This window comes from Catharus ustulatus, chromosome 9 (assembly GCF_009819885.2).
Source record: "Catharus ustulatus isolate bCatUst1 chromosome 9, bCatUst1.pri.v2, whole genome shotgun sequence".
Lineage (NCBI taxonomy): Eukaryota > Metazoa > Chordata > Aves > Passeriformes > Turdidae > Catharus > Catharus ustulatus.
The window spans coordinates 3,117,999-3,144,740 of NC_046229.1; the positions used below are offsets into that span (position 1 = coordinate 3,117,999).

Here is a 26,742-nt window from a genome sequence, read left to right on the forward strand (position 1 = left end):
TTTCTTGCAGAAATCCCAGACTGGTTTGGGTTGGAAGGGAACTGTGGCTGTGCCAGGGCCACCTGAGCTATGAGCAGCAGCATTTCTTCTTCATTGCAGAAATCCCAGACTGGTTTGGGTTGGAAGGGACCTTAAAGATCATCCCATTCCACCCCCTGTCATGGGCAGGGACATCTTCCACTATCCCAGGTTTCTCCAAGCCCTGTCCAACCTGGCCTTGGACACTTCCAGGGATGGAGCAACCAAAACTTCTCTAGGCAACCTAAATACTTGCAAGGACATACCAATTTCTTTTTGGGAACACAACTACAGCAAATTTATTTGCCAGGCAAGCCCACGTGGTATCATGTGAACATCACAAGGGTGATCTGTGTGCCATAAGCAAATGAAATTTTTTCCATATCACTATGGGGATCACAGGATGTGCACAACCAGGGTGGCACAGAGCTGAATGAGCAGCAGGTTGGTTCCTGGAGGCTGTTTCTTCTCCTGGACACGCAGGTTGTATCTACACACCACAGTTTTTCCTGCTTGCATCCAGCTGGTTGGGATGTGTGGGGAAGCTCTGGATTTGGGGTGTGCAAAGGGATGCACAGTCAAATTTCATTATAATCATGGCTTGATCCATAAAACCCTCCCAAATGGAGCTGCTTTGTTGGGTTGATATTTGTATTCCTGCAGCACCCAGATGCTGGCAGAAGCGTTTTGCCCCGTTCATGCTGCCAGCCAAAAGTGGAAGGACACAGGCATGGAGGGTGGGTGGTTGGGGCAGGATTTTGGCATTCCCAGACCATACAAGGCAGCTCTGTGAGCACAGCAGAAGTTTGCAGAGAATCTACAAAAATGGATGTTGGCACAAACGTGACATCCTATAGAACAATAGTGATTCTGTGCTGCCTTTCCAAAGGGGCTCGGTCACATCAGCCCCTGCCCTGGCTCTGCAGGCTCTGGACACAACATCAACTCTGTCCTCCCAGCACAGGGCAGGAGCCTCTCTCTGCTCCTTTCTGGCTACTCTTGGCAGCTACAGGGCCTCCAGGAGGGTCCAATCCCATCCCAGCAGGGAAACCTTTCCCTTCCCCATCCAAACCACCGTCCACCCTCCGAGGCATTACAGCCAGCCAGCAAAGTCCAGTGCCTCTCTTAAAAAACACACATAAAAGCTAAATCAGGTGGTGAAAGGCTGTAGGAAACCACAATCTTCTTGTTGTTCTTTTCCCCTCTCATATTGACCTTTGGAAAGGAGCCCTTGGGCGGATCTGGCGCGCAGCGTTCCGGGCGGCGGGGCTGACCTCCCGCCGTGGAATTTCACCTAGTAATTTCTGTGGCACACACAAATCCTTGGAGCAGATTGTCTGGCTTCAGAAGTAAACCTAAGTGCCTGTGGCTTGACAAATAAACAATCTGAAAGCGCTTAATGACTCACAACCTCGCCTAAGAATAGCTGAACTCTGCAAGATGGAAATTCAGCGCGGGGAACGCGGCCTCGGCCGCTGCCCGAGCAGGGAGCTGGAGGACACAGTGGGAGATGGGCAGGGAGAGGCTGTGGCTGCATTCCTGATGTCCCCTCCCAGCTCCTGGCAAGCTGCATCTCAGAGGACTCTTTGATATTGATGTGTATCAGCCGCCTTGGAGTGCTCCCCAAATTCACCCAATCCACTTTTAAACAATTATTTGTGCAGACAGAAAAGTTCCCCTTGTTTATCCTGGTTTGTTTGAAAGCTCCATTTATTCTCTGGCATTAAACAGGGGTCACACAAGTTATCCACATCTCTATATTACACTTCCAAGCACCTAGAGCTCATGGAAAAGATTCTTTTTCCTCCAGCTGTTGAGCAAGTGAAACCTCAGTGACAGAAAAGGGGAACTGGGTTTGGCTGTTTCCTCAAAAATGGGGTTTTTGCTAGTTGGTGCTTTTCTGAGGCACGCTTACAGAAACGTGAGCTGTGAGCTGCCACCACAGCTTCTTACCCCCCCCACACACCTTTGAGCACTTTAATCTAACCCCAGGGAAAAGAGAGCAAAAACAAGTTCAGCTGAATGTCTCCAACCACAAGAACTTCCTGTAGGAGCCCCGAGTTTCTGCTGCAAAAGCCTCATTGTTGTCATTAGGGCTCAGGGATCATCATGGGATGAGCACAAGGGATGGGTTGGATAAGTTGCAGGAACAGCAGGAGAGGTGCTGTTTCTCTGAGGCCAGGGCTGCACATCAAAGTCGGTTTGGTGATCAAGATCAAGAGAAGAAAATAGTGTCAGAATCAACTCCCACCACCAAAAAAAAAAAAAAATTAAAAAAAAACAAACCCAAAAAACAAACATGAAATGAGGGCAGGCTGGCACTGGGCAGAGCCCCAGTCACTCCTGAGCTGGGTATGGGATATTTGATTCCTCCCTGGTCACCAGGAGCCTGGGCACTGCCAGGAGGGCTCTGGAACTCCTGGCTGGTTGGGCAGCAGCCAGAGCCCAACCCTCACATCTCCCCCTGTGACATTCCCAGCCAGAGTTTAAAGGTCTTTGGGTTCTTCTCGAAGGAAGGAAGGATCCCAGTGAGCCACATCCATCCCCACTGGATGCTGAGTTCCTGGCCCAGATGGAGACCATGTGGTGCCCCAGCACGGCTGGAGCTGCTGCTCTCCCACGCTCTGCAACAGCTGCAGCAGGGCTGGGATTTGCCCCTGTCTCAGAGACGAGGAAAATCAAAAGCTTTACCCAGTGTTGAAGGCATCACTAAACTGATTTCTGCCTGTCCCACTTGGTGCAGCTGGATGAGCACACGGGATTGGGCACATGGGGAGGCTCAAAGCCTAAACCCCAAATTGCCTTTTCTTTGTATTTTCCATGTGATTTGCATTCAGGAACAAGGGCGGGCCTGAAGTGCCGAGCCAGAGAACAGCTGGTGCAAAACCAGTTCAAGTTCTGCATCCCGAGCCCATCCCCGCAGATTTCCCTTCCCGCCGCATCTGTGCAAACAGGATGAGCTACACAAGTATAAATAAAGCGTTAAACTGAATACCGCGGGCATGAGGGAAAGTCAAAAAACAAAACACCCCAACCATCCCAAAAAGCAGCTTTCTGGCCGCTCCTCCCTGCTCGGCAGCCCGGGGGGAGGGCACCGGGTCCCGCTCCGCCCCCGGGTCCGCCTCGGGTCCGTCCCGGAGGAGGCAGCGGGATCGCAGCGCCGAGCGCCGAGCGCTGCCCTGCAGGTACGGGGGGAGCCGGGCAGGGCTGGGGACAGCCGGGGGACAGCCGGGGGACAGCGGGCTCTGTGGGTGGGGGTGCTCAGGGACACCGGGAGGGTGCTCCGGGGGTGCCTCGGAGGGTGCTCCTGGGGGATGTTCGCAGGGATGCTTTGGGAGTGCTCAGGGATGCTCCAGGGTGCTCAGGGAATGTGTGGGAGCGCTTTGGAGGGTGCTACTGGGTGTGCTCCAGGGATGCTCCAGGGATGCTCCGGGAGTGCTCAGGGATCTTGGCGTGGCTGCCCAGGGACAGAATCAGCCGTGGCTCACTCGGGACAGGAATGTTTCCAGAGCACCCCTGGCTCCGGGATGGAGGCACCGAGCGTGGCTGGGCAGCTGGGAGAGGGCAGGAAAGCTCCGAGCGCTGGTGGGACCCCCAGAAATCACCGTGTGAGCCCTGGGCATTGCACTGGGAGTCCCCAGAGTTGTGTTTACATAAAACCCTGCCTAGCCATGAAGATGTGGCTCAGCCAAGCCCCAGCCCAGCCCCCAGGCTGAGCCTGGGCTCCCCCCGCTGCCCGCAGCCTCTCCCCGTTTCCTTGCCGGCGTTCCAGGACGGAGCCACTCCTGGCACCGAAACTCATTGCTGGGCTGTGCTCGGGTTCCCGGTGTCCCCAAGGGGCAGGGACAGGCACAGGGACAGGGAGGGACAGGGACCTTTCCCGTGCGCGCTGCCGGGGCATTTCTGAGCAGCCCAGCTCTGCCGGGACCAGGCGTGCCCTGGGCAGCTTTCCCCAGCTCCTCTGGCCAGCTGCTGATTGCACACAGGCCTGAGAGCTCCGGGAGAAATCAGGAACAGGGAGCTCCGGGCTGCTCACTGACATCCCTGAGAAGGGGCTGGGTGGTTCATGAGGAGCTCGCTGAAGGCAGAATGGGTTGGATAATCTCAGCTGGAAGTTCATGTGAGTTCAGGATGGAGGGAATCGTGGTCTGGGTGCTCTGAGTGTGATGTTCACCATCCAGGGGTGGAAGTGGGTCTGGACTCCTCAGGGATATCTCATTTTCCTGACAGCTCTGGGATGTGACACTGCTGGGAAGAGTTTTCCTTGTCCAGAGACACCCCAGATATTAAATATTTTAGCTGTGTTGCCCAAATGAAATTGGTGAGCACCCAAAACCATTGCTCATGCAGGGCAAGGGTAGCAAACACAGCAATGTGAAAAAATCAGCATTTGCCTTTGGATGTGTTTAGCAGTCTCCCAGGTGTTTGATTTTGGATGGGCTAAATGGGAAAAGCTCTTAAATGATACCTGAGATGGCAAAGGAGGAGAGGAAACCTGGAACCTCGTGTTAATCATTGATTATTTGTCACTTTGATTGTAATATTTAAAAAATAAATATATCTGCTGAAGTGGCAATCAGCCCAATGAGCAATTGGGGAATCTGTGGCTGAAGAGGAATCAGTGAATGGATTCATTAGAATGGAGCTGGAAGATGGGATGTCAGGGAGCCTGTTGCTGCTGGGATGGGATGTCAGGGAGCCTGTTGCTGCTGGGATGGGATGTCAGGGAGTTTGTTGCTGCTGTGGGCTCTGTCAGACTCCTGCTGCAGTTTCCTGTGAGCAGGAAAACCATGGTCACATTCTGCTCCTCTCCTGTTGTGAGGAAGGTTTTAGGGTGTCACCCCCTCATGCAATGCTGGGGATGTCCCATTCCCAATATTTCTGTACCACAAAGCAGGAATGTGACATTGCTTCCCATCAAACAGCTCTGGCACAGGAACCTTTTGGGAGGGAGAGGTTTGGTCTCAAAGCATTCCTTGAACCAGGAGGGTGTTGGGATCCTGGGACACGGCTGCTGGATGAACACAGGCTCATTCACAAGCTCAGTGCCAATTCAGGTCCCTCCCTTAGTGGTTTTACAGCTGCCAAATATTTTAAACGTTGCATTTTCATCACTGTGTGTTGCAGCCCAACTCATCAAATCTTGGGTCTTTTCAAGGAAGTTTTGGGAGCAGCCCCAGGGATGAGCATGGCCCCATTGAGAGGGGAAAAAAGTCAATATGGAAAGTTATTGTATTTTCCATTTGGTGCCCCACTTGTCAGGGGTGATGTGACTTTGCCTGGCTCCAGAGCAGTGGGATGCAGATTTTGGTCAATAAAACCCTGACCCCAGCTGTGGGGTGTGAAGGAGCCCATGGCTTGGGGACAAATCCTCAGTGACAGTGCCAGGGGAGAGCAGTGGGGAGGAGCTGGCTGCAGGTTTGAACAGCACATGAAAAAGAAGGTGGTGTCGTTATTATTAAGATAATACCCTGCCCAAATGGACAATTTGATGGAGTCAGAAATGTGAAATATGGTGAAAAAACCTACCCAAAGAGGTCCCCATCTTCAAAGTGAGAGTATCTTAAATTCATCTTTGCAGCTGATTCCTCTGCCCATCAGGGTTGAATGTGGTGTAAGGGAGAAAGCTGAAACTACAGCAGCAATATAAGGCTTGGTCAAAAACCTGGAGGAAAATCCCCATTCCCTAAATGGGTGAGAGGTGGGAAATCTGCTCCAGGCTCCCAGCTCCACAGAGAAATCACCAGCAGAGCAGGAAGGCAGCACATCCACCCTCTCTGCAGCCCCAATCAATGAGAACAGTGGTTTCAGGTGGCCTGAAAAAGAAAAGTTCCTGTGTGAAGAGGTTTTTAAACTTGTCAGGAGTGTGATCAATCCAAGTCTTGTTGGCTGGGGTCGGAAATCGATGGGAAGTGGCTCCGTGTCTCTTTGGGATTGTGGTGGTTGCCCAGGGAGGAGAGAAGTGCAGACAGCAGGGTTTTCCTAAAAGCACCTAAAATTTCCCACTTTGACCACGTGGGAGTTGTTCAGTGTCATGGCAGCAAAGCTTGACTTGTCCCAAGGTCAAGGAGGGAGAAACCAGCAGCTTGGAAGAGACCAGAAACCTCAGCAGGGCTTCACTGTTTTCCCTCAAAACTTGTGGGATTGAGGAAAAGAGAATAAACATTAGAAACGAGGCACCTCAGATTGTTGTCTGCCTTCTGACTGTGGAGCACTTTTGTCTCAGGGCTTTGGGTGCTTTTTGCGATCACCTGGCTCTGGGAAAGAAGACTTTAGGGAAAACACCACAGGTTTTAAGGCAGGGGATAAAATCACAAGGATCGACCAAAGCTTTTGTGAGTGTGTGGCTGGAATGAGCTGAAGGTCAGTCAGAAAAGAGGTTATCAGAGGAGGGGGTGAATGTGATCATTTTCCCCTCCTGGTAAGCCATAAAGGAAGGGCAGAGTTTGGATATCTGATACCTGCAGGTCTGACCCGTCTCTAATGGAAATGCTGGCAGGAAGCTCGTAACATTTATTAGACAGCAACGAGCAGCTTTAATAAAATCAGTATCTGCACAGCTTTATTACAGACACCGGGAAAGGGGCCTGAAAGGGCTGTTTAAGCACCAAGGGGGCTGCTGAAAGAGATCCTCTCCTTCATGGAGTGCTGCCGGGTTCATTATTCAGCTTCCTTCGGTTCAAACCCCGGGGAGGCCCCACACGCCTCCAGGATGTTTTCCATGTGCACAGCCCCCAGCTCCAGCCCCAGCCGCCTCCTCCTCTGCTGGTTTTTTTTTTTTTTTTTTTTTTTTTTTTTTTGGGAGGCCAGCCTGGACCTCTCCATCATCAGCCACAAGCTGATGGGTTGCAGAGAGAGCATTCCCAAATTGCTTCCAGCTCCCGGCTCAGCTCTGGAGGTGCCCTGGGGAAGCAGCAGCCCAGGGAGTTTCCTCTTGGGATGTGATAAAATCCCAGTGCCACAGGGCACCCCTTGTCATCAGCCATGTGCTGAAACCATCCACTGGCCCCAGGATGAAGGCTCTTCCCATCACTAACAGGTTTTGCATCCTGAATCCAGTCCTGCTCTGCCTCAGCACATCAGGCTGGGATGGATCCAGCTTGGAAACTTTTCCCCCTGGGTGCTGTTGGGTTTGCAGCAGTGGCTCAGGCATTGTCTGGTCTCCCCACTTTGATTTTGGGTGTGCTCAGCTGCCTTCTGCCCCCTCAAGCTCCAAGGGATGCTGAGGGGCACAGGAGCACTGGCAGTGGTGATTTTTGATCCCAGACACGGTGGGAAGGTGGCAGGTGTGCTCCTGGGATTCAGATCTCATCCAGCATGAACCCTATTTGGGAAACCTCATGGCAACAGCTCCTTGCAGTGCAAACCAGGACTTTAAACTGCTTTTATTTAGCTAGGTATTTATTTAAAGTTTTCAGAGCTCTTTTTTCCCTCCTGGAGGGAAGCTCCTTCCCGCGGCTGTGCCAGCGGGCAGCGGATCACAGCGGAGATCCCACCCGTGTGCACGTCCCCAGCAGACTGGAAGTGGGTTATTTTCCTTCCTTTGCAGTGAAAACAGAAATTGAAAAATCCTCACAACAAATATTCCCCGAGAGGCCGTTTTTATTCCTGGTATGTCCATTTGCAGCGATAGCTCGGCCGGTTGTTGTGCAATCCAGACCGCCTGGATGGAGCAGGTTTGGGTGTAACCCTTTGGGTGCCGAGGGCCAGCTCAGTCTGAGGGTCACCCTGAGGTGATCCTGCCTCTCTGCCCAGCCCTGTGAGGCACATCTGGGGTGCTGTGTCCAGCTCTGGGCTCCTCAGGATGACGGGGATGTTGAGCTCCTGGAGTAGAGGCCGTGGAGATGAGGAAGGGCTGGAGCATCCCCATGCCCAGGAAAGGCTGAGAGGTTGAGTCTCAAGAAGAGATGACTGAGAAGGGACCCCATCCCTGGATTTGAGCATCCAAAGAGAGGTGTCAGATGGACCAGGATGGAGCAGGTTCTGCTCAGTGGTGCCCAGCAGTGGGACAAGAGGAATGGGCAGAAGCTGATGGCCAGGAATTCCCACTGAACACAGAGCAGATTGTCCAGAGAGGCTGTGGAGTCTCCCTCACTGGGGATATTCCAGACCTGTCTGGACACCCTGCTGAGCAGGGCACTTTGGGGTGACCCTGCTGGAGCAGGGAGGTGGTGCTGGATGATCCCAGTTATCCCAACCTGAATCTCTGTGCTTGGAGAGGGAGTGAAGCCCAGACCTGCCATCCCACAGGGATTCTCTGCAGGGATGGGAAGGCAGGGAGGCAGCAGTGGTGGCCAGGAGGGGTGGATGGGATGGCTCTTGAGCCACTTCAGGGCTGTCTGGTTCCTCTCATCCATGGGAGCAGCTGCAGAGCCAAACCCCCCCGACAGCTGCGGTGCTGATGTGAAGCAGCAGCGCTTTCAGGCCATGACCTCAGTTCTCATGCTGGGGGACAGTCCTGGTGAGCCCCTTCCCCGCTTCCCACCCTGCAGCAGCCCCCCTGGGCAAAGCTATCAGAGGCTGGATGTAAATCCATCAAGCACCAGCCCATAATTAATTAATTAATTTGCATGTTTTGACTCCTTCCCTTCATAGCTCCCGATTAAAAGCTTGTTTAAGGGGTCACAGACTTCTTCAGTTCCAGAGGGATTAAATGTGGGAACAACTGTAGGTCGTATGTGGGTAATTGCAATGAGGAAATGCTCCAAATTAAAGCTTCCTGCTAGGTCTGTCCAGTGGGAAAACCAAACAATTCTTTTAAATGACTTTAAAACCAGAGTCATACAGAAATACGTGTATTTTTTACTTTGTCTGGAGAACACAAGCGGCACAATGTGCTCAGAAAAAGACACACAAGCGTAACTAAAGCAGAAGAATCCAGCAGAAATGGAGCCAGCGTGCTCTGGAGCTGGTTTTGAACCCCAGGCTCAGTAATTGCTTGTGGAAGCAGAAAGCCATGGACACGGAGCGCGCTGTGGGACGGAGCCGCGTGGGAAAGGCGGCATTTGGGAAAGGCAGAGTTTGGGAAAGGCGGCATTTCACCGGCTGCTGGAATTATTTTTCATTCCTCGGGTAGGAAGTTTAACCCATCCTTGCCTCGGGGAGAGCTGGCAGAAGGACAAACAGCGCTGGGGCTCCGCGCGCCCAGATACCGCGCTTCCTGCAAAGGCAGAACTTGTCTGCTTTTCTTCAAAGCTCGAGTGTTAAAGTCCCGTTTGGGGGGGTGCAGGGAGCTGGAGCAGCGCCAGCAGCTCTGCTCTCACACTGTGACAAGATGTGGTTTTCCTCCCTAGCATGGGACTGGGGCTGTGCTGCTGTTGAGCGGTGGGAAAGGTGCTGGCACTGCTCTGTGCTGGTGGGAGCAGAGCCCCCAGCTCCCAGGGGATGCCTCCACTTCCCAGGATGTTCTTTCCCAGCCCTGGAAGAGTTTTGCAGCCCTGAAGCCCTCGGTCTTTGCAAGCATGGGGTTGTTGTAAGTTCAGTGTGGAGACAGGGATTTGTCCCTGCTGCCAGCCCGGAGGGGCAGCAATCCAGGATGCCCGAGGGGAATGCCAATGCAGGAGCTGGGGACAGGCTTGGGACGGGCACTCTGCCCATCACTGAGCCACATGCCACGAGTACCCTGCCCAAAATCACAGAACCACAGCCTGGCTGGGGCTGGGAGGGACCTTAAAGCCCTTAAATCTCGTTCCATCCCTTGCCGTGGGCAGGAACACCTTCCACTGTCCCAGATTGTTCCAAGCTCTGTCCAACCTGACCTTGGCCACTTCCAGGGATCCAGGATCAGCCACAGCTTCTCTGGGCACCCTGTTCCAGCTGGAAGTTTGGATGGATAACCCCAAAGTCAAGAGCTGGAGAGTTTGACAGGGAGGGTGCCCCTGTCCCCCTACTCTGTCCATCCACCCTGTCCATCCATCCATCCTGTCCGTCCATCCATCCATCTGCATCTCCTGGCACTGGGGACGGATGGACACGGCCAGAGCGGCCGGAGCTGCGGGGACAAGGGCTGTGCCATGTGGGAACGTGGCTCCTGGGGGAGGATTTGGGGACACCGAGCCCTCCTGCAGCTCCCCAGGCTGCGAGCGGCGGCTGCCGGCTGCGTTTCCTCGGGAGAGGCGCTCCTGGAATTGCTAATGCTCCAGCCCGGAGGTGCAGCACGCTGCAGCATCAGCGACAGCAGCCACGCCGCCGTTAATTATTGACTCTCCAATTATCAGCCCTGATAAGGGAGCACCCCCCTGGACAGCCCAGGCAGCGCTTGGTGCTCTGTGTTTTCTGGGAAAGATAAATATTCCGTGGAAAAGTAACTGGTTTTGTGCGCCGGGATTGAACTGTCCTCGCAAAGGTCATCCGAGAGCCACGGGCTGCTCTGCTGGAAAATCAATCCCTCTTTTGTGCTTCTTGGTTTAAACTTGTATTTGCTTTCTGAGCAAGGTCACAGCTCAGCTGACCAAGTTTGTAGCTGCTGGAGCAGGCTGGGGTCCAGCCACGCTGCTCCGAACCCTTCGCTGCCGGCTCCGGCCATGGAGAAGATGATTTGGAGGGAGGCGAGAGCTGCTGCTCCCCGGGGTTTGTAGGTGCCAGCGTGAGCAGGTAACACCACAAAATGCTTTACTAACCCGTTTTTGCTTTCACCACAAAGTGCTGGAGCTGCTGCTGCAGTGCAGGAGAGCAGAGAGGCAGAGCTGAAATCGTGTTGTGTTCCAGCTGACAGGACTGTGCTAACGTGCTGCTGGGTTCTCGTGTTATTTACAGGCTCGGGGTTAAATGTTTCCCAGTTTAAATTCATGCCAAGATACTGGAGAATGGATTTTGTGGGTATTTGTGGTGATGTGGTTGAGATTTAAATGCTTGGGGGTGTCATGGTGCTCTCCTTTCTGCTGGCTGGGGTGGATGGGGGAGCTGCTCACATTGCCTGGCAAGTGGGATGGAGTGAAAGAGGGGTTAAATGTGAGTGCAAAGAGCCAGTGTTTGAGTCCAGGCTGGTTAAAAAGACAGTACATTGTCCCTGCAAACGGGCTGCCCCAGGGAATAAAACCACTTCGCTCTGTGCTCTTGCCTTCTCACATATTTGGCTTCTCCCTTTTCCATTTCTGTGTGTATTTATTCCTGCCTTGAGAAGGACAGCCTAATTCCAACCTGGGTTAATCCTCCCCAAAGCCTCTCTGTGCAGCAAAGGTAAAAATCAGCGATGCATGGGGAGAAAAAGAAATGTTCTTCAATTTTATTTAATAGAGAAAACTCTGCAAATACAGAACCTGATAGAGAGTCAGGCTAACAGGTTTTATCAGGATGTAGACGCACCTAAAACTGTTACCCTGCCTCAAATCATGGGCTGGACCCTGGGTGTGGGGGTCTGCTACTTCTGGCAGATGAGTTCATATTTTAATCCCATTTTTCTTAGGGACAGGCATGGGAGAGCAGCTGTGGGGTCCAAAGAGGCACATTTTTGGCTCAGAGCCATCTTCTGCATGCCTGAGCTGCCCCAGAGGGGAGAGGAGAACATCAGCAAGCTGGCTGGGTGCACTCAGCATCCTTTTATGAGGTGATTCTGAAGCAGATTGGTCAAAGGAGAGTAGTCCTAGTATCAATTTGGGCTGCAGAGCTGGGACCTGGCCAGCTCATAAATGATCCAAATAGATACAATTATCTAGATATTAAAAACCATCCTATTTGCTGGCTTTTCCCCTCTTTCTGAATAAATGACCTAGAAGAGTGGAGGTCAGGCTGGAATTGGCTGCAGGCAGAAAATTAGGGGGAAGGAACAACATTTGAGAGAGAGGTTGGTGTTTGTTTTGGCACGTGCTGTTCATTGGCAGGAGGAGACAGAAGGAGTTGCCCTTTGTGGAAGGAGTGTGGTTATTTGGAGAGCACATCAGGAGCTTACAAGGTGCTGGGTGGGCATCAGGGTGACCCTGCTGGGGCTTTGGAGAGCCTTGATCTTCTCCTGGGGCTGGGACCTTCCTGGCTTTCCATCAAGGCTGTGCATTGACCACAGACATGCCCACGTCATTGACAACTAATTGTTTCTTTGAAAGGTTTGAATTTTTGTTACAGAATCAAAAAATACAGAATACAAAAATACAGAATATAAAAATACAGTAATTTGTTTCATAGAATGGCTTGGGTTGGAAGGGACCTTGAAGATCATCTCATTCCCTGGGCAGGGACACCTTCCAGTAGACCAGGCTGCTCAGAGCCCTGTCCAAGCTGGCCTTGGGCACTTCCAGGAATGTGGCAATGTCCTGTGGTAACAGTACAGCAGGATTTGACTTCATTTTTTAGCTGGTCTTTGGTAAAGGCCAGCTGGAGCCCGTTTGTGGGGAGCTCTGGAGCTGTGGTCAGGTGTTAGAGCCCTCACTGAGGCCAAGCTCTGCAGGCAGAAAATGAGTTCAGGCTGCAGGGTTTGGTCCATGGGCTGGGTGTGAGCTGGGCTGCCTCAGCACAGGCTGTGCCCTGGGAATGTTGCACAGCTCAGGGATGCACTGGAGGAGCAGGGATGGGCTCCAAGCAGCTGTGGGACTGTCTCTGGCCAGGAACCAAACTAGATACTGCAAGGAGAATCATAAACAAACAACCTACTGTTCAGGAAACTCCCACTTCATCCTCTGGAGCAGAAATTCAAACCAGACCTTCTCCCTTGGAGCGTTGTTGTCCTTCTCACACAAACCAGGGAGCCTCCTGCTGTGATGTGCAACTGCCTCAACCTCCCTCACCCTTCCTCCCTGTGCCTTTCTAAAGGATCTGGAGGAGAGAAGTTTCCCCCAGGACCTTTCTTGGTTGTTCTCTAATTTCTCATGCTCTTTTCATCCGTGTCCATTTGATGGGAAGGGGCTGGAGGGTAACACAGCCCAGAAATGATGTGAAGATCCCAGTGCTGGCTGTGGTGGATCTCCACCTGAATTTGTTACCTGAGCTGAAAGCAATTTATCTGTGGTTCAGTGCAAGTTGGTGAAGGTTCTTTTTAACAGGAGGGATGTGCTCTGAAGTAATGGCTCTCATTTGAACAAGAATCAACATAAATTTTGAATCTTTGCTGGTTATGGATTTAAAAAAAAAAAAAAAAAGGCAAGCCAGTAATTTCTGTGTGTAGTTATATCCCTGTTGTCAGGGATCTTTTATCCTGTTGGATATCTCCAGCTCACAGGAGTCAGTGGAGAGTCCCTGTGCCATCAAGGCATCCCAAATGTCTGTCTGTCCTTGCTCCAGACAGAGCCTCTGTGATGCAGGGGATGTTTTACAAGGACCAGCTCCCTGGGATGTGCCTGTCAAGCTCAAGTTGTTGCCTCTGGAAAAGGAGCTATTGATTTTAGCAGCTTCAAAGCCCTTGGACACCAGGCTGCAGAAGATGGAGGTGGCCTTTGAAGAGTTGTAGGGCTTTAAGGAGAGATGAAGTTCACATGGCTGAGAGTTTTATTTTATTATATTAAAAGTATCCATTTCTTTTTTTCAAGGGTGAAGTGACTCCTCAGCCCTTGTCAGAAGATGCTTAAGTGACAGCCCAGTTAGACCCCACCATGGAGAAGACAGAAGGTATGGACCCTACAGGATGTTTATTTGCTCATTTATTCCTTGAAAAAAACCAAAAACAACCAAGGCTTGGAGAAATTTTTCTTACCAGAAATGCTGTAAATAACCTGTCATCTGTAGATGTGGAGCCAAGAGGTGAAAAATGCAATGTTCATTATTATGCAGATTTCCTAAAAACCTCAGCAAAGCAGATCCCAGCTCCAGAGCAGCACAGATTTGTCCTCCCATGCTCTGTGACAATCCCAGACAGATCCCAGCACCCTCCAGCTGTGCTCCTGTGCCCAGTGGTGTCTTCATGTGCTGCTTCCCACTTGGACAGCACCTCAGCATCTCTGTCAGGGGCAGCACCAAAATCTGTTCCAAATTGTCCTGATTGTCTCCAGCTGCTGCACCAGGATGGAGAGAAAGGGGTCAGGCATGGTTCCTCCTCCTCACTGAGCTGCTCAGAGGAGCAGAGCAGCCCAAAGCTCTGTGATTTCAGGGACTTGCTGCATGAAGGAAACGATCCATGGTGCAGAAATTTAACTGGTACCCCTCAGGGTGGAAATTTGGGGGCTGTGGATGTTTGCAGGCTGGAGATGGCTGTGTTAAACCGTGGTGGAGAGGCAGGCTGTGGTGGAGAGCTGCTGTTTGCTGTGCTGGCTGGGTGGGCAAGCACTCTGATACCCATTTAGGGGTGATTTGCCTCAATCAGGAGCTGAGCCGGTCACCTTGGCATGCACGAGTTCTGCATGGCTGCAGCTCTGAGCTGTCTGGCTCCAGCCTCTGCCCGGATCCAGCGTTTTCAAGGAATAATTTGTGACCTGCTGGCTGCAGGTGAAGCGAGGCAATGATTTTCCTGCTTGGTGTGCATTGCTTATGCCGCTGAAAAGTTCAGACCAAACCAAAAGCCTTGAAAAATGTCGGTGTCATAGATTGATCCCACATTCTGTTATTGAGCTGGATTTATTATCCACCAGGCAGCTCTCTGTACCTACACAGACACATAGCTCTGCCTGCTGTTTGCTTAATTGCCAATTAGAGCCATGATTTCAGGAAATTTTTGGCTTCCTCAGTTCAGCAATTACCTGATGCACCTCTGGAAAACCAGATCAGAGCTCGGTGTGTGTGCACAGCTTCACCACGGTAATGAGATGAAAAGAGAGAAAACATCTCTAATTTTTTTTTCCCAAAATTCAATAATTTCTTCTTGTTTCAGCAGATGGCCAGGCACTCAAAGCCGACGGGGACAGGGAGCAGCCCCGCAGCCTCCCCTACTCCCTGGAGACACCCTACGGCTTCCACCTGGACCTGGACTTCCTGAAGTACGTGGATGACATCGAGAAGGGCAACACCATCAGGAGGGTCCACATCCACCGCAGGGCCAAGCAGCCCAAATTCAGCACCCTGCCCCGAAACTTCAGCCTGCCCGAGAGCGGCTCCCGCTCCTGCCCCGCCGCCGCTCCCAGCAAGAGCTGGAGCTCGAGCTGCTCCTTCCCGCAGCGCAAAGCATCCCTGGGCGAGGAGCCCCAAAGAGCCCTGCTGCCCTCCGAGGAGCCCAGCTACCGCAGGAAAGCGCTGCTGGCCGAGACACGGCGGCAGGCGGGGCTGCGGGATGCGGAGCTGGGCTGGAACCGGGATAAGGAGCTGGGATGGCAGCGGGATGCGGAGCTGAGCAGGACCCGGGATGCGGAGCTGGGTCGGAACAGGGATGGGGAGCTGGGATGGACCCGGGATGCTGAGCTGAACCGGAGCCGGGATGCGGAGCTGGGATGGCAGCGGGATGCAGAGCTGGGCCGGACCCGGGATGCTGAACTGAACAGAACCCGGGATACTGAACTGAACCAGACCCGGGATATGGAGCTGGGCCGGCCCCGGGATGCTGAACTGAACCAGACCCGGGATGCTGAACTGAACCAGACCCGGGATGCAGAGCTGAACCAGAGCCGGGATGCTGAACTGGGCTGGCCCCGGGATGCGCTGCGGGCTCGGCCGCAGCTGCTGCGAGCCTCCAGCATGCCCGAGGCGCTGCCCCCCGGGCAGAGCCCCCCGGGAGCAGCCTCGCCCCTCCGGACCCCCCCGCAGCAGTGCCGGGACCAGGGCGGTTCCGAAAGCGGCGCCGTGACCCCGCCGCGGGAGCTGGGCTCGGAGCAGGGCGGATCCCCGGGGTATCCCTGCGGGGCTGTGCCGGGGCCGGTTCCCCTGCAGCCCCCCCGGCCGAACCAGCAGCTGCAGGCGGTGATGGAGAGCGGGGCCGAGGAGGGCGATGCTGCCGATGGTGGCTCCGAGGTGGCCGGGACTGAAGCAGCAGAGAATGGGATTCCTGCGGGAAGGGCGCTCAGTGCGGGTGAGATGGACCGGGATGTGCTGCAGGAGGGTGAGCACAGGGATGTGCAGGCTGCAGGGGACGAGGAGAGCGGTGTTCCCCCGGCTCCTGACGCTGGGCTGGCGGCGCTGAAGCAGCAGATCGCTCACCTGCAGGAGCAGCTGGCCGAGAAGGAAGAGGAGCTGGAGCAGGTCAGGGCAGTGCTGCAGCAGCAGGACCACGAGATGCAGGAGAAGGAGAAGAGCATTAAGCTGCTGGCCAGCTGCAAAGCTCAGCTGGAAGAGCAGCTGTGCTGGGAGAAGGGCAGAGAGGCTGGGCTGCGGCGGGGCAGCCTGGTGCAGTGCCTGGATGCTGCTGTGAACACGGAGCTCTCACAGCTGGCAGGGCTCAGGCAGGCCCAGGACAAAGGCATCAATGTGAGCATCCCCTTCCCCAGCGGATCCATCGCTGTGCACAGCGCGCAGGGCAGGGAGCGCACGGAGCCGGGGCTGGCTCAGGGACCGGCTCAGGGACCGGCTCAAGGACTGGCTCAAGGTCTGACTCAAGGTCTGGCTCAGGGACCGGCTCAGGGACATCCTGGTGAGGCCAGCACCGAGCCTGGGGTTGCTGCTCCCTGCTTCACCCAGCTGCACATCCACGAGCACCCCGGCGATGACAACCAGAACCACCAGGACTCCCTCAGCCCAAACACAGCCCAAAGCAAGGCAGGCTTTGGAGAAGAGGAGCCTCGGGAAGGTGCCCCTGGCCACCAGGACCCCCCAGCTGTCGACCCCATCGGGCAATATGTGAAAAAGATCCAGGAGCTGCTGCAGGAGCAGTGGCTGTGTTTGGAGCACGGGTACCCCGAGCTGGCCAGTGCCATCAAGCAGCCAGCCTCCAAGCTCAGCTCCATCCAGAACCAATTAGTTAATTCCCTCAACTCCCTGCTCTCTGCCTACTCCTCACAAGGGCCTGTGGATAAGGAGAATTCCAACACACACTATCAACAGTTGGGTAAATAATATTGGCATAGGCTGCCATGTGTCCGGGCCAAATATTTTCCCATTTATTCCAGTGTGGAGCAGTGCTGGAACTGTTGTTGTCAGTCAGATCAGGAATAGTCTGGACAAGCATGATGAGAAAGGCAAATCTCTGCACATCACAATCTATAAATCTGACATGAAAAAAAGCAAACAAAAGGATGTAGGAGCTCATAAAGCAGTGGCTCATTTATATGCAGGATCAGCTTCCAAAAGCTGCCACACTGGTGGCTCTTCCATCAAATAAACATTATTTTTATTCAGATTGGACATCTCAATTTGCAAGAATAGGAGGCTGGTGCTTATGTGGGGTAAATCAGTGTGGAGTTCTCCAGAACCCAAACCAGTTAAACTGACTGAGCAACCAGGCTGGGAAAAGACCTGGCCCCACTCACAGACCTTCATCTAAAATAATTTTAGCTTATATGAAGATTGGGATCCAATTGTTCGCTGGGGGAGGGAGAGAAGGGACTTACACATAGATAAGTGATTTATTCCTTGATATATAGACACTATTCAATGGAAAAACTCATCCATGTAGCATTATAGCAGATTTATATAGGAATTTTCCAATATGTTACTACTGGGGAAAAAATCCCCAAAACCCAAAACAGTATTACAAAAGCAAAATCTACTTATATTGATAGGACAAATACATAATTCCCAGTCACTTCCTTTATATTCCCAGTCACCTGGAGATGTTTGAGACCTGTATTAAAGGTGGCAGGGCAGGTTCAGGTTGTGGCCAGCTGCATCTGTAGTTTTGCAAGACATCCAAAGACTCTCATAAGATGAAGTAAGATGCTTGCAATTATGATTTGTAGTTTGTTGCTAGAGATTGGGAATAATTATTGCTAATTATGGCACATCTGCTTAATTAATCTATTATTTTGTATTTTGGTAGAAAACTCTCCAACCACAAGTCTTAAATCCATCATGAAAAAGAAAGGTTATGGTTTCCATGCAGGAGGCAATGGGACCAAAAAGAATCTCCAGTTTGTTGGGGTAAATGGTGGGTAAGCATCCATTCAGAAGATAAAAACTGCCTTTTAACGTGGAATGTCCTCTGCATCACTGGAGAAGTCATTCTTCCTCCCCTCTTTTCCCCTCCAAACCTCCTGATTAAAAGGCCAGTTGAAATAGAGCCTCTCTTCTCCCTTCTTTAATCCAGCACTGATAACCTGTGAGTAACCCCCTGAAGGAAAGGTGTGTGCAGAGCAGTGGGGACTGACACTGTCTGCACACCCTCCTCCTGGGGCTTCATCCAAAACCCAGCTGGGAAGGTGGGAGATTCCCTGGGGAGATTCCCTGGGAAGATTCCCTGGGGAGATTCCCACTGACCTGGGTGGGTTTTGGAGGGGGCCAGCACAGGGGGCTGCCACTAACCTGCCCCACGCTCCAGCAAAGCCTACAGCAGTTGGGAAAAGACTTTATTGGTTAATAAGGAATGACCTTGGGGTGAAGGAGACTTTAGGCTGTGCTCCCCATTCCTCCAACACTCCCCAGCCTGTGAGCTGAGCAGGTTCAGCATCTCCTGCTGGGGTGAAGGTGTGCTGGCATGAAGAGTGCAGGACAGGTGTCAGTGTCCCCGGGCTGGGCAGACAGCTTGTGTGCCAGTCTGGCTGCTGCTTTCTGCTCACATCCTGCTCCTCTGAATTTCCTCACCCTAGTTGTGTACAGCTGCTTCTACCAAATGGGGACAACTCGTAGGGACTGCAGGAGTCTTGATTACTTTGAGGGAAGTTCTGGGGTCCATCAGAGTGAAACGTTCTGTTTTGTGGAAGATATGGTTAATATTGATGCTTTTAGAGAACCAGAGGAGAGATCTCTGCCAGGGCTGCTGGAATGGTGGATCCAGCCCGTGCACACACAGCTTTTGTCTCCTGCTCCTCGAGGCTGCTGATGCCACCAGTCCCTGCTGGTGCTGCTGTCACCCTGCCCCAGCTCCCAGCAGGGAGGCAGCTCTCAGCCCTGCTCTGTGTGATGGACATCCCTCCAAACCCTGAAGTAACCTTGCCTGCTGCTCATTAACTGCTTCTGTCACACTCCTGCTGCTTGAGGAGCCAAACCAAGACTAACCCCGACTCTGGCTGTGGCTCAGACCTTTTCACTTGCTGCTTGTCACTCTGGGCTTTCACCCAAGGCCCATTGGAGTCAGTGAGCCTTGGTCAGGCTGGGGAAGGAGGGAGTAACATGTGGTGTCCTCAAATAGCTACGAGACAACATCAAGCGAAGACACGAGCTGCGAGGACAGCGCGTCGGACACCGACACCGAGACCGAGGGCAGAGCTGGGGATGTGGAGCCCGAGCAGGCTGGAGGGGAGAGCAGAGAGCCTTCCTCGGGGGAGAAGAGTGAGGAGGATGATGGTGGTGGGCAGCAGGAATCAGCAGGAGCAGCGCCCTGCTCTCAGCAGGCTCACAGGTAACCGGGACAGCGCGCTGGGGTTCTGCTCGGTGGAGCAGCAATGCAAGGCAAGGGAGAAGGCTTTAAAGGGATAAATATTTTCTGAGTTACTGCAGAATCTAATGGGGATTGATTCAGCCCTGCACTTGACACTGAGTCATGTCTGGTGAGTTAGCTCATTCCTCCCCTCTCATGGAAAGTTTTTGGTAAAGTTCTTTGCAGGTTCAAGAAGAAGATTTTTTTTTTTTTTTCCCCACCGTAAGGATTGTTGTGATGAAGTTGACCACACAAATCTTTGACTCTGGGCTTAAACCTTTGCATAAGTGCTCAGCTTTGTACCCAAAATCTGTGTCAAGTCAATGGGACAACTTGTGTCCAATAATTTAAACACTTAAATGTGTTGAACATATTCCAGCCTAATCTGCCTGTGTTCTCCTGCTTGGTTCAATACCCATGGTGGATTTACAAAACTCTTTTCCTTTTAGGTGCAAACCCTCCGAAGATTTCCTTGCTGCCTGCCAGCTCCTCAGTGAACACCTCCCAGAAATCAGGAGCACAAGCAACAAACATCTGGTACAGATATTTCCCAATCCCATTTCAGACACAGTTCATGCTCTCTGTTCACTTTAATGGAGATTATCCCAATGGCACATTGCAGGCTGTGCCCTGGACAGCTTTGAGGGGAGAGGGGGGTGAGGTGACATCTGAGTCAGTTTTAGAACAGCCAAAAAAGAAAGGAAGAGAGAGGGGGGGAAAAAAAATAAGATGAAGGCTTTGTCTGGTTACTCATCCAAGTTACCACAGGAAATTCCTTTCCCCCTCAAGCTGTAGCAGCAATCTCAAACCCACAAGCTCAGAGCTGGCTGGGGCTGGGAGCTCTGCAGGGACAGTGACAGTGACATTTTGGTGTTTGCAGCAGCACGTGCTTGGCTCCATCTCCCAGGAGTGGTTCCAGGTGTCCAGCCACAAATCTTCCAGCCCAGAGGTGGTGGCAGAGTACCTGGAGGCACTGGGGGACATCCATCCCCAGCTGCTGGAGGCTGTGGTGAACCTGCCTGACAGGAATGGCAACACTGCCCTGCACTACAGCGTGTCCCACTCCAACTTCCCGGTGGCAAAGCTCCTGCTGGACACAGGTGGGAATGGCCACTCTGCTCTTGTGTGGGGGTGGCTCCTGCCAGGGCGGGGTGTCCCATCAGTGATGGCTGCACAGGGAACAGGGGGATGTGGGACATTGAGAGGGGTCCAGGATCCCCCCAGGGAGTGAAGGAGGTGGGACAGAGGTGGGGCTGAGCACCAACACCAAACACCATCCAGGAGAGACATGGAGGCATCCCAGAGAAAACCAGGGGCTGAGACCCATCCAAAATAAATACAAGGATGGGGCTGAGGTGTGACCTCCAGACCAGCATCCTCCCCCAGAGCTCAGCTCTGGGCCCGTGGGTGCAGTGGGGCTCTCATGGACATCAAGGCTCTCGAGGGCTTTGCAGCCTGGCTTTGGGGATGGCTGTATCCAAAGGGATGTCCCCCATGGCCCCATGAAGGTGGGATGGATCCCCAGCTTCTTGCAGCAGCCAGAGCCACATCACGGTTTGGGGCAGGAGGATCAGACCCCTGAGAGCAAAGAAACCCCCCAGCACTGCAGAAAACCTCCCATGGTAAACTATTGAACTTTGAGCTTGTGTGGCAATGAAAGAACAAAACTCTCAGCTGAGCTTGCACAGGGCAAAAATGTGCTCGTGCTCCAAGAGAACAGAGGCACTTTGGCCTTTTCTCATGGGCTGGACAATCCGTGAAATGTTTGGGAAATGGCAGATTATCATACACATCTATAAGCCGATTGTTGCTGCAGGGAGGGAAGGGTTGAGGCAGCTGGCTCCTCTGGGTGAGGCTGGAGCCAAGCTCTCACCCTCAGACAGGGCTGGTTCCTCGTGGTGGAGCTGGAACCGAGCTCTTTGAAGTGAAAAATGAGTGAAAAGGGGCCAGGATGTTTTCCACGCCCGCTGGGTGATGGGCGTCTCTCTGCTGCTCCCCTGCCAAAGCAAACAGCCCAGAGCTCCAACCAGCATGTGCTTCAGGCATTAATTATCCCCCTTTAATTTCTATTTGTTGTGGTCTTCAAAGTTAATCGAGTTGACCTCAACAGTTGTAATTAACTGTAGCACCAGGGGCTGCGCTCACTGGGTGTTTAAAACAGATCAATCCCCGTCCTGTACCATGATGGAACAACTCCTTTTTCTGGGAATTTGAGATGCCACAGGTTGTGTGACTCCCTCTTCCCTTTGTGATCCCCCATGGGTGATCCCCTATGGGCTGCACCGTGCAGGGATGTGCTGCCTGGACCTGCAGAACCGTGCTGGCTACACGGCCGTGATGCTCACACCCCTGGCAGTGCCCGAGAGCCGCCAGGACATGGAGGTGGTGATGAGGCTGCTGAAGGAGGGGGATGTCAACCTCAGAGCTGCCCAGGTGCGTGCCAGGACACAGCTGAGGGATGGTTTGGGGTGCTCACCGTCCGTGGCAGCGCCAGGCTGAGCTTGGCAGCGATACAGGGTTGGAGGTGCTGCTTCCCAAATTTCCAAAAGCCACCCAGGAGCTCCCTGGGGAGGGGAGTGACAGCTGGGGGGAATGGAGAAACTAAAAAAGGGCTGGAAATTATGCAAGCAAGATTTTCTGAGGTAAAGATCAGAAGTGGCACCAGGGGTGAGCCCCAGGGCGTGGGAGCCCCAGGTTTGCTGCTGAGCTTCATCAGACAGACACATTTTGGTTTAGGGATGAGAGTGCCCTCATCCATCTCTGCTCCCAAACTGCTGTAAAAGTTACTCCAGATCTGAATTAGACTGCCCAGGAGGATTTGAGGAACCCACGTTTGGGGGCAGTTTGGCCATGCTGCTGCAAGGACCTTCCACAAGTGATCAGGTGCCTCTCACAGCAGCTGTGAGAAACCCCAGTGGGATTTAATAACAACGTGGAATAGGATACAATATTAATAGGGATTATTACCACATATGTGCTGTGCAATAATACTGGGCTGTGTGGTTATGGGATGTGGTTAGTGCTGGGTTAATGGCTGGACTTGGTGATTTTGGCTTTGCCAAGCTGAATTATTTGATTATTCTATACATTATTATTATTAATATTGTTATTACTGTTATTAGGATGATGATGATGTTGTCCCTGTCAGTCTGAGCAGGCAGGGCTGTGGTGGGAGGAGGTGGCAGGGGGTGCCCAGCCTGTCCCTGTGCCCCTGCAGGGAGGTCAGACCGCGCTGATGCTGGGGGTGAGCCACGACAGGGACGACATGGTGCGAGCCCTGCTGTCCTGCCAGGCCGATGTCAACCTGCAGGACGAGCAGGGGACCACGGCCCTGATGGTGGCCTGTCGCCAGGGCAACGCTGACATCGTCAGGCTGCTGCTGGCCCAGCCTGGCTGCCAGGTCACGCTGACTGACAAGGTGAGGCTGCACAGCATCACTGCAGCAGGATCAGGGGGAAACACATCCCTGGTGATTGTGAGAGGCTGCCTGGAGGAGAGGCTGGGCAGAGTTACAGGAATGAAGCAGGGATTTGTTAAAATCCTTCCAAGGATTCACCTTGGGCAGTGCAAGAGCTGTGGTTACACCCAGGATGGACCCAAGTCAGGAGTTTCACACTTTTATCAGTTTGGGTCCATTCCCACATTGGGGTTCATTGTCCAATTCCAGCTCCAGGCTCTGCAGTCCCACCCTCCCAGATTCTCTCCTCAATTCCCTGGTTGCACTTTTTGGGGCTGGAGCTGCAGGGTGTCCTTGGTTCTGGGCTGGGAAAGGATTGTTCTGTGTGCCTGAGCTGGGAGGAGAACCTGGAACACTTTATATGAAATGCAGAGTTACACACAAGGCAGTACAGAATCTGGAAAATATGAAAGTTAAAACTTAAGGGGTGGGTTTTAAGTGTGATTCCAGTCCATTTTCTCATCAGGGCATCACTTTTAGGAGGGTACCCATTTTTGGTGCTGCTGTGCCATGGATGGGGTGGCTGTGACAGCATACTGCATCCCAGCCATGGCTGGGCAGGAGCACTGGTGTGACCCTAAAAAAGCCCAAATGAAATCCTGGGCATGTGGAATCAGCAGCAATTAGTTCCTCCCTGAGAAAGGAGCCTCTCTGTGGGGATGTGTGGGATGGGGCTGGGCTGGGAGTGGGTGGAAATTCCTCCTGCTGGGCCACAGGGCCGTGTTTGGAATTATGGAACTGTTTTCTGCAGAAGCTGTAATTTTATCTGAGGGCATGGGGGCTGGGCAGGGCACAGCTGGGCTGGGCTGGTGTGGCTTGGGAGGTTTGGGGTGGTGGCTCCCTGTGACCTGGGAGGGAGGGAAGGCTTGGGGACCTTTGGGGCTCTCTGGGGTGCTGATGTGTCACTGCTGTGTCCTGCAGGGAGGGAACTCGGCGCTGTCACTCGCCCACGGGGACATCGCCGCGCTGCTGCGCGCCCACGTCGAGCTCAGCCCGTCCCTGTCTGTGTGACCCAGCCAGGACAGCCAGGACAGCCAGGACAGCAGCTGGAGCCTTGACACTGCAGGGACACAGGGCAGGAACCTGAGTGATGCTCCCTGTGTCCAATTCATCCCACTGACAGCCCTGACCTGCCCCAGTGCCTCCAACACCCCAGGGTAGATTTGGCAGGTGAGCAACCAAAACCAACGAGAAAAGCACATTAGAGCAGCAATACTTAATCTTGTGTAACCCGAGGTTATGGGTGGCCTTTTAATCGACTACTTAACTGTATCTCATTTAACTTGTAAGTTTGTGTCCTAATATTTATTATCAGCTCTTCTGTAAGTAGTGGCAGGCAGTGATTACTCAGTGTATGTAACAACAAACACAAGCTGGATGGATTGTGGAAAGCATAAAATCCTATTTCTGTTTGCTTATGAGGGCCTGATGTAAGAATTAAAAATTAATGCTCTAGGAAAATATTTGAGTCTGCCAGACCCAAACACGCAGACATTGTTTTGCCTGGATTTGGAATTACCATATGGCTGTTATTTTCCCCTAATTAAGTTTGAGCTAACGGGGAAGCTCAGCCCATTGACAGGCTGGGCATTCCAAGCACTGGAAGATCCCAGCAGATTCCCATTCCAGGGTGTGGTGATGTTGTCCAAGAGCTCTGTGGAGTGGCTTTGCTGGCAGACACCTTTTGGACCAGAGTTTGCTCTTTACTTTGCCTCTGCTCAGTTTTAATTTTTTTTTTTAATTTTCAGTTTTAATCCCAAACTCCTTCTGTAAAGCCAAGCCATGATTTAGCTGCTGGAATTGGGTCTCCCCAACCATGGGGCACCCACAGGGTGCAGCATCACCTCAAATCAGGATTTTTTTCCTAAATCCCTCTGCTTGTGCCAGAGAGGGAGCCAGGGCTCAGGCCCCACTTTTCCAAGCATCCCTGTTTAGCTGCATCAGGACCCACTGGATGCTCTCCCTTGGCTTTGGTGGAGCAAACCCAGATCTCCCTCATTAGCCAATTACTCTTTTTTTTTTTTTGAGCAGAAGTAAATTCTGAGCCCTCTGGTTGTTTATGAGTCAGTTCACATCCACAAAATGTCTCTCGAGCTGCCTTGAGCCCCCATCCTTGCAGGGAGGGGAGAACAGCCCTGACCTCTGTTTTCCATGGAAATCTGCCATCTGCTCAAGTTTTCTTTCCTGTCTTAATGTTTTCAATCCACAGCATTCACTATCTCAAACTTCTATCTGCCTTTTTTTTTATCTATATCCCCAAATGCCTCCTTTATGTATAAATAAAATGAATTAAACTTTCCCTGTGTGTGTTCCTGTCCCCATGGCTGTAGCTTTTCTGGGATGACTTCCCATACCTGCACAGCACCAAATCAGACATTTCTGAGGTTCTTCTCCTCATCAGTGACACCCTCCCCATCCCCAGGGGGTCCCTGCACAGATATGGCAAGCTGGGATTTTTTTTGCAGGAATTCCCCCAGTCTGTGTGCAAAAACCAGCATGGGCATCTCTGCCAGGCCCAGCTGCAAACAGAAAGAGCCATAACACTATTTTTGGACAGTTTTCACTGAGTTTTTTTTTTCCCCTGACAGCTCTTGCAGAGAGGAATTTTCCTGCTGCTTCCCTGAGGAAGGTGAAAGTTCTGGCTTAGCAGGATAAATGTGGGAGAGTTTCTGCTAAGCTTTGGGAAGTGCCTGCATTATTTTGGGGTTATTTTTGGGGTGTGCTGCAGCTCTGCAGGGATCTCCAGACTTTGCTGCCTTCCCCTGAACCCCCCTCTCCCTCCTGCTCCCATCCCTGCATCCCCAGGCTGGTTAATGCATCCCCAGGATGTTTATTTTCATTCCTGTGCCTCATATTTCCTCTTTGCCCCTCAATCCACATCCCCAGGGAGGAGCAGGATGATCCCCTGGAGCAGCTCCTCTGCTCACCTGGATCCTGAGGGATCATGGATGGGTGCATGCTGCCCCTGGCATCCCCCAAAATTCCTGTCAAAGTACCAGACTGCACCAAAAAAAAAATCATCTGTGGGATCTCAGTGCCACAGAGAGCCAGAGCCAGCCTTAATTTATATATTCCAGTATCAGTGTAGAGATCAAACTAAATATAGGCAAGGAGAAACACACCCCCAGAGCGAGCACTGCACAGGACAAATGGAGACAATTAAGCCACAGCAAGGAAAGGAATTAATCTAATGATCTTTACAGGCTCAGCCTCCAGCAGCTAGGAAGGGAAAGAGTGACGAGGGGCTGGGCTGAACATGATTTTTCCACTCTCCTTATGGGCATTCCCAGTGTGTGTGTGCCTTTCTTTGGCTGCAGGGAGAGGAGAGGGGACTCTGAGGGTCTCATCTGAAACACTTCAGTGGTCAGAAAAAAACGGTTTGCTCAGTTTTGACAGGATGAGAGAGCTGGGGATGGAAGGAGAAGGTGGCAGGGAGAGCTCAGAGCTCCTGCCAATGCCTGAAGGGGCTCCAGGAGAGCTGGAGAGGGACTGGGGAGAAGGGAGGGAGGGGCAGGACACAGGGAATGGATTCCCAGAGGGCAGGGATGGATTAGAGATCAGGGATAAATTCTCTGTGAGGATAGGGAGGCCCTGGCACAGGATGCCCCTGGATCCCTGGAAGTGTTCAAGGCCAGGCTGGAACAATCTGGGATAGGGGAAGGTGTCCCATGGCAGGGAGATGGAACTGGATGAGTTTTTAACCCAACCCAAACCATTCCAGGATCCACCCAAAGAAAAACATCTCTGGAGGTGATGATCAGCCAGAACCTGCCCCACCAGCAGCTTGGACAGTGTCAGAGCAGCAACTCTCAGCAGAATTTAATGTCCTTAGAAGAAACAAAAGTCTCAGCAGCAAAGGAACATTGATTTGTGCAGGGGCAGTGTGCTGAGCAGTGACTGCTGCTCTGCTTTGGGGTCTGTTCTGGCCCCTGTTCTGTCCCCACAGCTGGGTGTGGAAGGGCCAATTTGCCCT

General features: G+C 52.6%; 1 protein-coding gene across 6 annotated transcripts; it reads left to right on the forward strand.

Moving 5' to 3' along the window:
• Positions 1 to 3,118: 3,118 nt before the first annotated feature.
• KANK4 (KN motif and ankyrin repeat domains 4) lies at positions 3,119 to 25,068 on the forward strand. 6 transcript variants are annotated; one of them, XM_033067489.2, is made up of 10 exons: positions 3,119 to 3,203; positions 13,473 to 13,551; positions 14,747 to 16,846; positions 17,777 to 17,888; positions 19,085 to 19,294; positions 19,762 to 19,849; positions 20,193 to 20,412; positions 21,603 to 21,745; positions 22,530 to 22,730; positions 23,691 to 25,068. In XM_033067489.2, the coding sequence occupies exons 2-10, from the start codon at positions 13,536 to 13,538 to the stop codon at positions 23,778 to 23,780; spliced, it is 3,180 nt and encodes a 1,059-aa protein (XP_032923380.1). In that variant the 5' UTR covers positions 3,119 to 3,203; positions 13,473 to 13,535; the 3' UTR covers positions 23,781 to 25,068. The 6 variants fall into 6 exon arrangements, with proteins under 6 accessions (XP_032923380.1, XP_032923385.1, XP_032923379.1 ...); XM_033067494.2 differs by lacking the exon at positions 3,119 to 3,203 and adding an exon at positions 9,951 to 10,611 and having other exon boundaries at positions 20,196 to 20,412; XM_033067488.2 differs by lacking the exon at positions 3,119 to 3,203 and adding an exon at positions 9,953 to 10,611.
• Positions 25,069 to 26,742: the final 1,674 nt, after the last annotated feature.